At 34.9% G+C, this 16,386-nt stretch overlaps 2 protein-coding genes across 5 annotated transcripts in view; one reads left to right on the forward strand and one right to left on the reverse strand.

Moving 5' to 3' along the window:
* Positions 1-7,878, reverse strand: part of LOC136030431 (protein Aster-B-like) — a 169,362-nt gene extending 161,484 nt beyond the window's left edge. Inside the window, exon 1 of one of the 2 annotated variants that reach the window (XM_065709410.1) lies at positions 7,807-7,878. The gene's annotated coding sequence lies outside the window, so the exon portion shown is untranslated. The remainder of the gene's footprint in view (positions 1-7,806) is intronic. The other variant, XM_065709408.1, reaches the window with a different exon arrangement.
* An 8,080-nt stretch (positions 7,879-15,958) lies between these two features.
* LOC136030433 (probable cardiolipin synthase (CMP-forming)) overlaps positions 15,959-16,386 on the forward strand; it is a 36,191-nt gene continuing 35,763 nt past the window's right edge. For 2 of the 3 annotated variants that reach the window (XM_065709415.1, XM_065709417.1), the window contains exon 1: positions 15,959-16,042. In XM_065709415.1, coding sequence (XP_065565487.1) covers positions 16,035-16,042 — 8 coding nt within the window. In that variant the 5' untranslated portion in view covers positions 15,959-16,034. Of the gene's footprint in view, positions 16,043-16,124; positions 16,145-16,386 lie in introns of those variants that run through there. The other variant, XM_065709416.1, reaches the window with a different exon arrangement.

Here is a 16,386-nt window from a genome sequence, read left to right on the forward strand (position 1 = left end):
GTGAAACCAATACATGCTTTCTGATGACACCTTGTTATACAACCTAATTTACACTGTTTCAGGTTCTCAACTTGCCCTTCACCTTGTTTTTGTCTCAAACCATCAACTATATTTTAAACTAAAGGCTGTATGGTTTCACTTAGGGCCTACACATTATACAGACTAGAACTCATTGTATGATTCTGACTTCAATAAGTCGAGCATGACTATTTTTGTACTAGAATTGATCTAAAAATGTTCTATCTTGGAATATCTTATTTGAATAGATTGGAGTCTTTGCTCTAAGGGCAGAAAACATCATATTGGTTCTAGAATAATATTTTTAGTATCTTAACCACTTTGATTAAAATAATTGTTGAAGCTTTTATCTGAAACCCTGTGGGGCTACAGGGAACCAAACAACATTTAAAGGGCGTTGGGCTATACTCTGATTAACTTTACCCTTTTCAAGGGCACTAAGGCTTATAATTTTTAATGGAATTGAGTCCTCTCAAAACTGTCTACAGTATAAAAACTTTCCTATGTCGTTTCATATGAAAAGACATTGGATAAATACAAATAAATAATACATGGAACACATTATTTATCTTTCATTATTTCTCTTCATTATCTCTCTTTATCAAGTTAATGTCAATGTTTTGACAGTGACAAAAAAACAGAAGTTGTTTTCAAGACCTTGCATCCATCATTTTAACAAGGTAGTTATCAACGCCAGAGCGAAATCCTAGGATAATCCTCATTTGTTTTTGTTTTTTACTGACTTTTGACCTTAGTTTAAAAGGATCGTTTAAGCTTTGCAAGTAGTAAAGGAATGGTGGTAGGAGCTTCAAAACTTCCTTGGCCCAAAGTTGGGCTGCAGCATAATTCAAGTTTCATTCACCTAGTATATAATTTTTTTGTTGACAAGAAGTTACTACTCTGGGCAGAAGAAAAGGTGGAGGTATCAACTTGAAAATACCATGATGAACCTAATATGCTCAGCTGATTCATACCTGACAGTGTCATTAATACAAAGTTACTATCCAATACCTTTTACAAACAACATAGTAAGAAAATATGTTAGTAGTCTGAGGTAAAAAAAAAGGTCCTTAGTTTTTTTACCAATTTACATACTTGACTAGTTAAAAGGAGTTGCTTATAGACCTCTCTTTGCTGTATCTTTAAAGCCTTACAAGTACAGGGGTGGAGAAGGGATCTGATCCTTGTGATTTGTTTTGTTTAAAAACAAAAACTATAGATTATGAAATTTGAGTTTTGTTCCTCTTTCTTTTGTGTATATTATCTGTGTTTTTGTCATTTTATGCAGGGATTCATTTGTTATTGTTTATTCTTTGTCCTTCTTTTCCTGTTGATACAGATTTACAGACACAAAGCTTAAATATTCAGACTTCTATAATTATTTGTAAAAAAAGTTTTTTGGTTCTTTCTTCCAAAGTTTATCTTGTTAAATTTCTGTCTTTTTCAAAATGTCTTTTTAATTTCATTTTAATTATCCTTAAATTACAGCTGCAAGCAAAAGTTTATACATTTGTTCTGGGAATAAAATTTTTTTATGAATAACCTATCTTACACCAATAAAAAAAGAGAAAGATTTAGCCATTCAACTAAGGCTTTGTCAATAATGACATATAATTCTTCAGTTTTGAGTAAACTTTGAGTTTAACTGTTTTTAGGATAAGATACCCAGTAGCTGAACAGTAAGTCACCATTACAACAGTTAAATCAGCATAAAATCTTTATTATACCACCTAGAAATTGGAATATTTTACTGTTGGACATGGTATGTCTATCAAAATACATTTTGGTATGCCTAAAGGTATAATAATTCTAGCCAAGGGGAGGAATCAGAGAGAGAAAAAAGAAATATATTATTAGATTTTCAATTTTAAATTTGTTCCTGGTACCCATAGTTGCTGTTTTTACAATTGTTTCCTGTCCCTCTAATAAGCCCACATAAGGCTTTAGGCTATGCATAAAAGTTTGATGGCTTTGTGGATTGGCTATTATCTTTAATACTTATTTCTCATTGACAGTTGGTTCTAAATTCCGAATTAAGCCTATAGAAAAAATAGCCATATTTTGAGCTTTCTCAATTACTTAGCTAGAGGCAAGCACGGATCCGGAGTCTTAATCTGGGAGGGTCAGTAGTGCCAAAAGGAGAAAGTGTAACATCCCCTCCCCCCTCTACAATTTTGTTTAAATAATTGAATTAAGGCTGGGTTTGATATTGATGTAACATAAAGTAACAGGAGATAAACTGGCTCACTTTGCCACTTGGACAAGGCATTGGGAAACTTTGTCAAGGATGTGATTACCACTAAAAGTTGATATCCATTGGCCAATCAATGCTAACCCCAGTCAAAGGGAAGGTTAGACACTCATTGCCTGTTGTGTTTGGTGAGTTGTAATATTTTCAATTGCTCTTTTACACCATCAAAGTGTTGTAAATTTGTAATATAAGATGAATGGATAATCATAAGCATCTAGACACTAACATGAAAGGCTGCTATAGAAATAGGACAAAAAAAATCCTCTCTCAAAATACAATGTTCAAGAACGCACTCATTCTTTAAATGGCAATGTTCGAGGATGAGGGGATTATTTCTAATATTGTTGCCAGTACTTTGGGCAAAGTTACTCAAAAGCAAAGAAAGAGGGCAAGGAATAAGAAAAAGCCTAGTCAGTTGGCTGTGGAAAAAGGCAAGCTTTTTCCACAATTTGTCCTACTGTAAATCTCTTTACAGCAGGATGCAAAGCCATTCAGAATAGAGAAAGATACAAAATTGACCCTTATAATAGATGACAAGCTGGTATCTTCATCACAACCCTAAGCTATTTCAGTGCCACCAAATGAGGTAGACATTAGACTGCTGGCAGATGAATTGGAATCATTGTCAGGGTACTTCATATAATGTTTTGTGGCTGATAGCAATAAGGCAAACATTTACAGCATTGGTGAAGGAGTCTTGATTTTTTTCAAGTTCAGCAATGGAAATAAAATTATTCCATTTGGACATATGTATTCCATACATAAACTTCATCTGTGTCTCTGGTGAGCAGTGATAAGTTGTACCAACTTTGCATGCTTGTACATGCCACAGCACTGTCACTGTCAAAACTTTTTGTCTTGGGTCTGCACTCCCCTGTGCTCTCCCCAACAGCACATAGATGTTTTGATCTTGTGTTTATAACACATACCAGCTTTGAACAATTTTATTGTGTTGATATGTTTCATTGTTTTTGTTTCAGAAAATGTTTGATTTTTTAGTCCTTATTTCTTGTATATAGCACTCAATACTATAATTTAGGAATGATTCTTAAAGAATTCATTTGGGGGGCGATTGCCCCCTTGTATCCGTGCTTGGCTAGAAGTAGTAGGTGAGCACACAATCAGATGCTGCAATATTGGATAAAATATTAGGCATCAGTTTAGTTGTTGAACATTTCTACTGCTACTGAAATGAAAGTAGTAGGCTACCTTTAGATTCCTTTTTTATTCTCTTTTCAAATGATGTAGTTGCTTTTCTAACAATGCACTCTACCCCTCAAATGATCCTAAATGTAGCCCTAATGATTTATTTCTCTATTCTTTTGAATCTTGTTTTGCATCATGTTTCTTTTTAGATGGATTTCAGCATTACTGAATTGATGAAATTTGGTTTGACCTGAGTGATACCAATATAATTTTGGATACACACACTATACAAAACAATTTAAATTGTGAAACATTCTGCACATCACAAAGTAAAGTTTCATTTTTTTTACAGATTTCAAAATTTTCTTTGAGTTTTGTAAGTGCCCAAAGGCTGGAAAACACATAAAATATTTAGAAAGAACATAAAATAAGGAATTTAAAAGTACTACTTTTGTTTATTAGCATATTTCCTTTAGAAGTTTTCAACCAATAAGCTAATAACAAATATTATTTAAAAATGATTTAAAAATGTGAATAACTAGGGAAAGAAAAAGGGTAGAATTAGGGTTCCAAGGAAAAACTATAATACAAAAAGACTAGCATCTTTTAACTTTTAATTGTCTGCTCTTTGTAAAGTTTATTGTTGCATTTTTGACAATTCATCCCCCCCCCCCCTGTTATATACAAAAAGGGTTATATTAAAAACTAAGGATTAAAAGTGATGAAATTGTTTGTTTATAGCATGTTTTTAAATTAGGTAAAGGTCTAGCTAAGGGTTTCTTGCTATCTTGGAAACAAGTTGAAACAGGTAAATGAAACTTCAAGGGGTGAATACAGGGCATAAAACATACCCTGGGAAGATGTTGTCAAGCTACTATTGTGTCCTTTTTTATGTTTTGGTTTAGAATATTACATAGATGACAAAAAGTTTTATATCAATTTTGGGCTTTCAGTCACTTTTTCATTGACTCCAATTTAAGAAAAACGAAATTTCATTTATTCAGTAGAATCTTAAGCCATGTCAAGTGGTTTTTCTTAAATTTAAGAAGTGGACATACAAATCCTTACAATCTAATAAATCGAGATTTATCAAAGAAACAAGGCCAGAAGCAATTTTCTTGTGCTTCACTTATACAACAGATTCTATTTGTCAAATTTTATAGCTCAGCAATTTTAAAAGGTCACCAAATGTCAATGCCCTTTGGCGGGTAAATTAGTAGAGATGGGTACTTTAAAATGTCTTCCAGGTCAACTAGGGCCTGGATTCATTCCCAGGAGTCTTGTTCCCCTCATTCTATTGCTTTCCATGATCAGCAAAAACTCTAAACTAGAATTTTGGCTTGAATTGTTTTTCAATAATATAATAAGAGTTAATTTGATCAGAGACTGAGGTATCAGATTTCAAAAATAATTTTATTTGCCCAACAGAATTGCAGAATCTACTTATAAACATTTGAGAAATGGTGTTTTGCATTAGTCAACAAAACTTTTTGTTCATTTAGAATGTTCCTCCAATGTGGCATTCCTCAAATAGTTAGACAAATGACATAATTTATCAAATCTGATAGCAACATTTCATACAAAATTAAGTGAAATCTCACTACCTCCAAAAGTTTTAAAAACATGGATGAAAACATAAACAATAATGAGAACACAATTAATTGAAACTTGCTGCATGTTATATAGTAGGAACAACAAAGCTTTTAATTTTTTAATTTGCATAGGGCCTATAGTCTATTTTAGTTTTGTCCCAGATACAGCCTAGGGTTGTACTGGGATAGTTAGAGAACTGGGTGAACTCTCATAAAAATAACTATAAACATCTTAAAGAGCATAAAATTAGGGTCAATATACACAAGATTCCATAAATGATATAGAGAAAATGTGAATATAATACTGGTTCCTTTTTTATGCTCTTCTTCCTCTTTTCCAAGATACCAACCAATCTAATTGCAACTGCATCCCCCCCCCCTCTGATGAAACCATAGCCCTAACAATGTAGTTCCTTATTGCTTCAATGCAGTCATTTTATAGCTCCATTTATCTTCTCAGTGTGCAATTTATTTCCATGGGATGGGTGATTAGGTGCATGATTCACCAAAGTATATTTTTGATTTTTTTTTTTTTTAATATATGATATTAAAATAAAAACTGATAATCTTAATCATTAAAAGATCCTTCAAATGATAAAGCAAGAAATTCAATATTTTAGTGTTTCCTTTTAGTTTGTAGATGTATCAAGTAACCTAGTGTATTCACCTTGTCAAAATCAGAATCTTATACATGTTGACAAAAATTTGAAACTAAAGTAGTCTATAGTAGTTTTTCTTTTAAAGCATTTTTTTCAGGAGTCCTATCTGTAAGGTGTTACCACAAGAAACAGGCAGTAAATTACAAAATAAGAAATTTATTTTTTAGCATTTCATTCAAGTTTCATATGTACCCTATGGTCATATCGTGGACCATCAGGGAAGGAGGGGTACACTGTCAGGGTAACAACTATTATATTGAAAAACAGTATTAAGCATGTAGTCAAATAGTGATTGGTCTACTCATTTGGTGTTAATATTCCTTCCAAAGAGTTTTAAATCCATGATGTTGTAACAAGGGTTACAAAATGGACACATTCTATGTCAGAAGGACAAGATTCCATGTGCCAGGACACAATGACAAAAATTGGCATATTGTAGAAATTTGGAGCATGACAGGGAAAAAAGGGATACATTTTAAAATGTATGATGTAAAACAGTAAATTTACAGTTTACAAAATAATTTAGCAAGGATAAAAGTGAATTTATTAATTGATGCCTTTTCTTATGCTCTTTCACAAATGAACAATTGCTTCTGGGACAAATTATATCTTCACCTCTTAAAGTATTTTTATAGCATTTGTATTCTCTGCAATAAATTTTGCTGTTATAATATAATAGCACTGAATTTGTCAGGAACTATCTGAATTTGAGTTGTCATGGAGTTAACTTTTCAACAACTAGTCCTGGCAAGGACAATGCTATGCTTTTCATTTCAGAAGCAAGTTACCTGGATATTTATAATAGCCTAGTTTACTTACTATAATACCTAAGAACTTTCCTAAAAGTATCCTACAACTAAACTTCATACCTATATAATAGAATTAATTGAGTGAAAAATACAGCATCATTAACATAACCTAAAGAGTTTTAGCTTTGTTTTAATGATATGCAATCCATAGAGGTGCCATTGACATATCCCTCATAAAAAGATTTGCATATGATAAACATAGAAGTCTTAAGTTTCTCTCAATAAGGATTTGTCTTATTGCTGGCAAGTCCTACCTAATGTAAATCTTTGTCATTCAATTACATAGTTACTGAATTGGGTAAAATTCTAGTTAATTGACTTCTTGCTATCTTGGAAAGGGTTTAGGTTAGGAAACTGAAACTTTCAGGGATGGGTCTACAGGCTAAAGTATGTCCTGGGAAGGTACTTTGAAGTACCCTCCTCCACTTCTTCTCCCTCTAGAGGGGCCCTGAAATTTGCCTACCTGACAGGTCTATACATATTGAAATTTTGAAAAAACAACATTTTACCTTAATTTTCAGTTACTAGTGGCTTTTTCTCTGCCTTTAGTTCTGAAAATACAATTCCTGTTATTTGAGCAGAATTTTGAGCCATGTCAATTTTTTTTTCAAAATTTAGGAAATATATTTGCATAGCCTATCTTTAAAACCTTATAAAATGGAAATGAGCAAAGTTATGAAGCTGAAAACAATTTTGATGTACTTCAATCAAGCAGAAAATCTATTTTGCAAGGTTTTACTTTTATAACACACATAACTTAAAGGGTCATCAAAGGTCAGGGCCCTCTAGAGGGAGAAGGAGTGGAGTTAGTTGCTTCAAAATACCTTCCTAGGACATACTTTGGTCTGTAGATTCATCCCTAAAAGTTTCATTGGCCTAACCTAAACCCTTTCTGAGATAGCAAGAATTCAATTAACTAGAATTTTACCCTGAAGGTAAAATTCTAGTTAATAGAATTTTACCCTGAATTGTTGTGTATTAGATTGCAAAAACCACCAACAAAAGATTACAATCTTTGAAATCTAAGTTCCCCTCTGGCATTAATATATGTAGGCTATAACTGATAAAAAAATTCAGAGTAGACTATCTCAATATTTTTTTCTGAAATTCATGCATGTTTATACAAGTTTTGTGCTAGGCCTATTACACACAGTCATTTTTTTTACATGTTTTACTTAGATTGTTTTTTGTTTTTTTGTCCTTGTATTTTATGTTAATTGGCTGCTTTGAAAGAGATTTGCAGTGTACACATCAATTTTCTTTTTGCATTAAGTTTAAAGCCTTTTGAATTATCCCATTTCCCCTGCCCAGAACAAAATGGGAAAACAAACCTAATTATATTGGTCACAGAACATTTTTTTTTCAGTTTTAAATCTGTTTCTTCTGTCTATATTATCGTAAGCTACGTTCGTTTTCGTCGTTCTCGTTCTTATGTTCTTGGTTTTACTCTTATATTAAGATGTTGCCCTCTAATCACTTTTGACTATAATAATAATAATCAGGGTAAGGATTAATTTCAGATGTAAACATTCTGGAGCCGAAGCTCCTCTTTTTTTCATTCTATTTCTCAATTAGTTTCAACTAGCTAACAATTTTGTTCTTTTATTGATATTTAACTCCACCCTTGCTGAGCATGATGAATCTATTTATCTGTACATTCAAAGCTATAAATAGAGCTTACGCTCTCGTGTTAGCACTAATGTAAGTGTTTTTGGAAATTTTTCTGAGTTGCTGGTATGCTGGGTGGAGAATTTTTTGTCCAAGGGGTATTGGGTTTGACCCCTGGCGTGACCAGTTATTTGGTTTAGGACAAAGTTCAGTGGGGTGACTCCGCAAGCTCCGTCAGATTTGACCCAGCTCTAAATGGGTACCTGGAGAAAGCTGGAAAAGATAAGAAAGAAGGATGTCCGAAAGGATAGGAAGACTGGCCCACTATCTCCCATTGCACTTCCTGGCTGAATTGTCACGAAACAGAGATCTGCACCACCGGTTTAGACCTTTAAAGTCTAGTGCGGTCATATTACTACAAATAGCAATGCTTACTTGTGGAAATAATGGGTTTTGGGGGTATATCTGCCCTTTGATCACTTAAAATCTTAAAAAGGACACAGGAACCTCTGATTATCAGTCTAGTGAACACCCTTTGAAGTTTATACGACCATCCTTTCTAAAAAAAAAATCTTATGGTCCCTTTGGTATAGCTTGCAACTCCTGCCCTGAGGAATTTGAGGGGGATTTGGACCTTTCATCCAAGTTGAACAAAAGATCAATCTTAAAATTTTGAATAGATGTGTTTGGGGAAATTATGGGTGTCCAACGGGGGGAGGAGGTCTGGCTGCCCTCATTTTTACTATCAAAAAGAGCACTAACCCTTTCAGTTTATGATAAAATGAGCTTTTCTGGAAGTTTCTCCGGCAACTCATTCTATACAAAGTACCCTAGTCTAAAAAGAAACCCCCCGAAAATAAATGAATAACTCATTGTGCACACATCACTCATTATTTCGGTGACGCTATTGAGCTTCTTATGTTTATCGACTTTGGATGCGTTTGAGTGACTCATGAGCAGCCAAGCCAACATAAGTTTGGGTAGTCTCCTTGTGATACACTTTCTTTAAGAGACTAAACTGACTGATAAGGCTAGGGGAGAGATAGAGAGAAAGAGAGAAAGAGGTTTATTTGAGCTCAAATGGCTAATTTGATGTTGAAATACTAAACATCCTATCATGCACTATTATATATTGACGTAAAAAAAGGGACAAGAGTTCTGGTAGCGGTTTGTCCGAGCTCGCTCAGGAACAAGTTTAGGTTTTGTCTCGTACGGCTGATCGTCAAGGCTTCTGGTGGTAAAATATCACGGTGAGCAGGGTTAGACAGCAAGATTTTGCCAAGCCTCAAGATAAGCTCACCCAAACGGAGTTCCAAACTTTGGAGTCCAAGGGTTGCTAGGGCATCGTGGTAGGAAATGTCTCTGTTACTCAGAATGATCCTGGTTGCTCGTTTTGGACTGACTCCAGTTCCTGGATTAGACAGGTGGTTCTCAACACTGACGGGTCCAGACGGGACAGGCATGTTCAAGTATGGGGTGTATGTAGCAGAGATATGCCCGGAGAAGACTGTGGGCATTGCACCCAAAGCGACGCATTTTTGAAAGGGTTTGCAAAGATGCGTTTGCTTTACGGGTCGCACTATTAATATGGGTAGTAAAGGTGTAATCATGTGAAAAAATAACACCTAGTATTTTCACCTCACTCACAACAGGGAAAGGAACTTCAGGGAGGACGAAGTCTTTCTTTAGCGGGTTCAGTCTAAGTATTTTTGACTTAACAGAGTTAATAGTCATTTTCATATCAGAGCACTGTAGAACTTAGTAGATCGAAAGTGATGTCGGGGAATTGTTTGATGAGAACATTGTCATGAAGAAGATAGGGGAGTAAGAGCGACAAATCGTCGACAAATTTGTATTTGTCGGTATGTTCTACCAGCAAGTAGTTGATTATGGCAAGAAACGTTATTCCTGCCAGTTTCGTCCCTTCCGGGGCACCTCGGGTTATTTTACTCTATTCTGAGTCACAGTCCTCTTCCTTTAAAGCAAATACTTTTTGCTGCCTTTCAGACAGAAAATCGAGCACAATGGCTAGCGTTTGGCGTTTAGCACCCATTCGTTTTAGGTTTTGGTGGGCCACTAGCTGTGATAAGAGATCAAAAGCTTTGCGAAAGTTGATGGCTGCCAGGTCGACAAAACAGCCTTGCTTTTCAAGCCATTTCAGGATCTGATTAGATATATAGACGTCCCACATTTTGGGATTCCACCATATTGGAATTTGTCGATAGTCTGTCTTACCTGCTCTAGTAGCCGCTGCAAGATGAACGATTCTGTCACTTTTGCTAGACATGGCGTTAGGAAGATTGGTCTTAAATCATCACACGACTTGGGTGGGTTCACTTTGGGAATTGCATGGATGTGGGCCTTTTTCCATGATTAAACAGTTCGTGGTAACGAACTGTAGTAAGGAGTGACACGGCTGAATTGTAAACGAAACTCTAAAAATCGGAATCTTGATGCTAAAAGATACATCAAAAGAATCGGATTTTCAAGTTTCGTCAAATTTAATCTCTGTCATCAAAAGTTACGAGCCTGAGAAAATTTACCTTATTTTGGAAAATAGGGAGAAACACACCCAAAAAGTCAAAGAATCTTAACGATTCTTCACACCATCGTATTCAGCATATAAGAGAACCCTAAAACAAAAATTTGAAGCTCCTATCTCCAAAAATGTGGAACTTTTTGCCAGAAGACAGATCACGGGTGCGTGTTTATTAGTTTTTTTTTTCTTTTTCCCAGGGGTCATCGTATCAACCAATTGGTCCTAGAATGTCGCAAGAGGGTTCATTCTAATGGAAATGAAAAGTTCTATTGGCCTTTTAAAGTGACCGAAAAAATTGGAGGGCACCTCCCACGCTCATTTTTTTCCCAAAGTCAACAGATCAAAATTTTGAGATAGCCATTTTGTTCCTCATAGTCAAAAACCATAGTAACTATGTCTTTGGGGATGACTTACTCCCCCAAAGTCCCTGGGGGAGGGGCTGAAAGTTATAAACTTTGACCAGTGTTTATATACAGTAATGGCTATTGGGAAGTGTACAGACGTTTTCAGGGGGATTCTTTTAGTTTGGGGGGCTGTGTATAGGGGAGGGGCTATGTGGGAGTATCTTTCCTTGGAGGAATATGTCATGGGGGAAGAGAAACTCAAGGGAAATGGCGGAGGATTTTCTAGCATTAATATAAAAAAAAATGTAAAAATAAACATGAAAAAGTTTTTTCAATTGAAAATAAGGAGTAGCATTAAAACTTAAAACGAACAGAGATTATTAAGCATATGAGGGGTTTAAAAAATACTTTAGCATATAGAGCGAGGTATTTAGGACGAGATAAATACATAACTCTTTATGCTAAAGTATTTTTAGTAATTTCAACTACTTATTCTATGGCCTTTCTGATTCAGGGGTCATTCTTAAAGAATTGGGACAAAACTTAAGATTTAGTATAAAGAGCGAGGTATTAACAGGGGAACAAACCCCCTCATATACATAATAAAAATATAAGAATATAAAAGTTTGTTACGTAAGTTAATTCTTAAGTTACGTATATTTTTTACTAATGAAAACGTTCGTTAAAAATTAAAAGTTCTAGTCGCCTTTTTAAGTAACCGAAAAATTGGAGGGCAACTACACCTCCTTCCCCACTCCTTATTTCTCAAAATCGTCTGATTAAAATTAAGAGAAAGCCATTTAGCCAAAAAGAGAATTAGTATGTAAACTTCATTTTAATAATTTATGTGCGGAGAGCCAAAATCAAACATGCATTAATTAAAAAACTTTCAGAAATTAAATAAAAAAACCTATTTTTTTTTAACTGAAAATAAGAAGCGACGTTAAAACTTAAAACGAACAGAAATTACTCTGTATATGAAATGGGTTTTCCCCTCCGCAATCCCTCGCTCTTTACGCTAAAGTTTGACTCTTTGCCACAATTCTAATTTTTAAAACAATTAAAAACTTTAGCGTAAAGAGCGAGGGATTGCGGAGGGGTAAACCCATTTCTTATTCAGAGTAATTTCTGTTCGTTTTAAGTTTTAATGTCGCTCCTTACTTTCAGTTAAAAAAACTAGGTTTTTTTATTTAATCTAGAGAAGGTCCCAGATGCAAAGCACTGGTTTATAAGAACCGAGAGTTGTAGGGCTAGGAACAAATCAAATTCACGTATAAGCTTTGCAGGTATTTCGCCTGGGAAAGGAGAGACGTTTGTCTTTAGTTTCCTAATTTCACTATACGCCTCAAACTCACTGAGCGCTATTGTGCCTTCGTTGGGGCAATCTTCAGGAAGCGAGGCTTTCTCTTGGGGGTAACGGCTGAAAAAGTGGTACAAATGGAGGTGAGAAATGCATTAATGTCACTAGACCCCAGTATTCGCCCATTATGGTCAGATATTTTGACACTGGTTTTCGAAACATTACCACTCATCGCTTTGACCGAGCGATGACACTATGCAGGCTCAATGTTGAGCAGGGGGTCAACTTTTTTACGACCATAATTGTGTTTTGCATTTCTGATCATATTAACTATTAGGTTTCTTTTGGTCGCTCTTTGATTTCCCTTGCCGCTCGAGTAAAGGCGGCTGCGTTCACGAATCAGGGTCTTAATTGTGTTCGTAATCCATGGCTTGTCGTATTCACTTTTAACAATAGTCTTTGTTGGAAATATCTCGAGGTACTTGGAGCAAAATTTTTCATTTAAAGCACACACCATTTGCTTCAAAGAATACGTCCGTTGAAAACTCTGGGAAGTCATATTTAGCAATCCAGCGACCATATTCACGGATTGCAGAGTCAGTTATTGGTCTAGTAGTAATCCATGAGAGCTTGGGTTTTCTCACAGAACTTTTGGCTTTGGGAAATAGGGCGTAGTGATAAGACAAGCCAACTGGTCCAAGCGATGTCGGGGGGTGTTACAGGTCCTCAGTGTCTGTAAGAATCAGATCGAGGGTACTGCCAGACGAGTGAGTGGGAATGTTCACAATCTGATTAAGAGAAAGAATGGAGGCTGGCCAAGTTTTCTTTATCTGGTTAAAATCACCAGCAGCTATAAAAGCAGGACTGCTATATCGGCTTCTAAGTGTATCAATCGTTGTTTGGAGGTAGAAAACTAGGTCACGCCTGTTTTGTGCGCTTTCAGGGTAATATACAAATGTCGTTATCACGCAGGAAAATCTACCAGTCAAGACCGTGATTTTACACATTACCCATATAACCTCATGATCTGGATTTATTAGTTAATGTAGGATTTTACACGAAATGTCTTTCCTCACATATATTCCCACACCACCACCGAGCCTGTTGTCACCTCGACTATTTCGAGTACTTATAAATTAGTTGTATCCAGCAATCCGTCCTGTAGTCTCATCGAGGTTCCAAATTTCCGTCACAGTAGCAACAGCTCTGTTGCTGCTACGTAGCAGGACTTCAAAGTCTTCCATCTTGTTAAAAAGAGATCGACAGTTAGTCGAGAGGAAATTAGGCATGGTGGGCCTATGGACCACTATCGGCTTAAGAACAGGCGGGCTGCGGGGCACAGGGGGTTTCGTCAAATCTCTTTTGATTGGGTATTTTAGATGTTCTGGATATCTTGATTTTCACCAGGTTTCACTCAAACGCTTGTTTTGGCGAATCACACTGTCACGGTTTGTCATTAGTATTGAAATAGCACACCCTGTACGCCTTCTCCTTTCATTTTTCCCTGCCCGGTATCCACGTTTCTTTCGTGTCGGTTTGCTTCCACTAATGGACGATGCAGCATCTGTGACTTCTCGCAGTAAGTGAAATGCACTTAGCGTAGTCAAGGTAGATTACACCAAAATGGTGAAAAGGAAAAGCAACTTTATTACGTCAGTTTTTGGCACAGCAACGGCTTCAGCGGGAGTGATTCTAGTACTCAAAAATAGAAGGGAAAAAGCTGAACAAGTCAATATCATTTTCACCATGAATAAACAACTTTCGCCCACAAATATAAAGCTAAACTTTGGTAAGATGTTTTGCTAGCCGGACGGCGCAAGTGACATCTATCAAATTGACCCAGAATCTTTCAACGATATACCCCTAAAAAAAACTGTAAAATTTTCATGGAAGGTTTTCTTTTGTAAAAAACGATTTAAAAACAATTTATCAACAAAAAAATATTTTTAAATAAAATAAAGAGCACCATGAAACTAAAAATAAGCACATTAAAATAAAATAACCTTCAAAGTAAAAAACTTTGGACTGTAATAGAAAAAATAAAAACATATAAATAATATTTTTCCATGAAAAATACTTTATAAATAAAAACAAACAGAAATCGATTTAGAAAAGTTTTTCCATAAAAAAAAATTGTCGAAGAATAATAAAAAGCTCCATTAAGCCAAAAATAAATAGAAGTAAATTCAAATAATTTTTATGCGTAAAACTACCACAACTCACCATCAATAAAGAAAACTATAAATAAACAATAATAAACACGAATAAGGCACTTTACTGAAAAAAATTAAATGTTTTCACTTTGTGACATTAATGAATAAAAAAGCAATAAGATTTTAAAGAATAAATATAAGAATATGCATATTAAACTGACAATCCATGATTATTTATTGTTTTTTTTTGCAAAGCGCAAATTATATTCTGGTTTTGAGAAGCCATGTGGGCTGTGAGCCTTACTCCTTTTAGCTTTTGCTTGTTTTAAGTTAGAATAAGTTGTTTATTTTTTTTCGTGTTTCATTTATTTATTAATGGTGAATTGTGGTAATTTTATTCATGGAACATAAAAAACTAACTACTAGAATTTGAAAACGCTTTAATCCTTACAAACTTAAAAAATGAGAGTTTGTTGGTTCCCAGAGCCAACTATAGTTTTAAAAGAAAGCTAAAACTTCTGAAATTTTTGGAAGCCATATATTTTTAGCTTAATTTTGATAATTTTCTCCTACATTTTTTCTTATTTTTTTATTTGGTACCCGCCACTGCCGAAAATTGCTCATATTGAGGTTTTTCAACAAAAATGGATTTCAGGATATTTTTTTTTAGGATAAAGTTTTCAGATACCTATGATATGTAAATTCCCCTTTTTCACTTTCCTTAGCACTTTTCAACGAAACTAAGAAAAACAGAACTCGAATAAAATTTTAAATTTGGAAAACCCTATTTTCCAAGGGGAGGGATTTCCAGGGGTGCATTTTCAGGAGAGGGGTGTTTTACTTGGAGGGGAGGGGAGATTTTGTGCCTGGGGTATTTTCCGAGGGTGCTTTCCGGAGGGTACCGTCCAGAGTATCTACCTTCTTAAGTAATGGATGTATAAACATAAATGTTGGTATACATGTCAACCACTCTTGTTTGTTTTCAAGACTGGTAATGCTGAAGATTAGGACAAAGAAAAAAAAATAAAGTATACAATAATTTTTTAGAATAAATACCTAAAATGGAGACAAATATGATCAGTATATTTTAATGGGGTTTAAAACGAAAAAGACTAGACATTTCTACTTTCAGTTTTCTGTTCCAGTTTTCAAGAGAACAAATGGTCTGGAAAAGGTATTCATGACTACGAAATTATGTTAATAACAATAAAATTTAAAATGAGAAATTGAGACTGTATTTTCTCTTTAATTTGGAAGGGGGAAGGTTGAAGGTTGCTTTCCATGGACCTGTACGACCTTTTTGCGCAAATTTCAGGATAGAAACTCCACTTGAAATAAATCAAACTTTTGCTATCAAATATTTATAAGAAAAAGTATCAAGATATTGATTGTTTCTAAAAAAAAAATGAGTCTTCTGTGGAAACAGTAGCGACGTAATCGTTTTACAGCATCAAAATTCACTTCAAATTTTACGGTAGGAGGTGTATTTCGATAGGAAAGATACCGCAGAAACATCCTTTTATCATTCAATCGGTACCTCTTTCTGGTGCCAATCTATTGACAACACTGCAAGCAGCTGGCAAAAAAAGCGCAGGAAAACAAAAAAACTGAATGGATGGCTTTGTATGATGTTAACACCTTTGGCGAATCTGCTAATCCGCTTTTCGCTAATCAATAATACAAATATACAACAATTAGTTGCCATACTATAATTCTTCTAATGAAGTAAAATACCCAATTGCTGGGATGAATTTGTTGGGAGTTGGATAAATTTTCTTGTTGAAGGGCTTCTTGCCTAGTTATCTTCAGTAAAATTTTTAGTTTAGCTACTTTTTGGCTATTTTGGAAAGGGTTTAGGTTAGGAAAATTAAAGTTTCAGGGATTGGTTTACAGACTAATGTATGTCTTGGGAAGGTTTTTGAAGTACCTATCTCCATTCCTCCCTCTATAGGGTAGTCAATTTAGGG

The sequence above is a fragment of the Artemia franciscana genome, chromosome 8 (assembly GCF_032884065.1).
Source record: "Artemia franciscana chromosome 8, ASM3288406v1, whole genome shotgun sequence".
In the NCBI taxonomy this organism is placed as follows: domain Eukaryota; kingdom Metazoa; phylum Arthropoda; class Branchiopoda; order Anostraca; family Artemiidae; genus Artemia; species Artemia franciscana.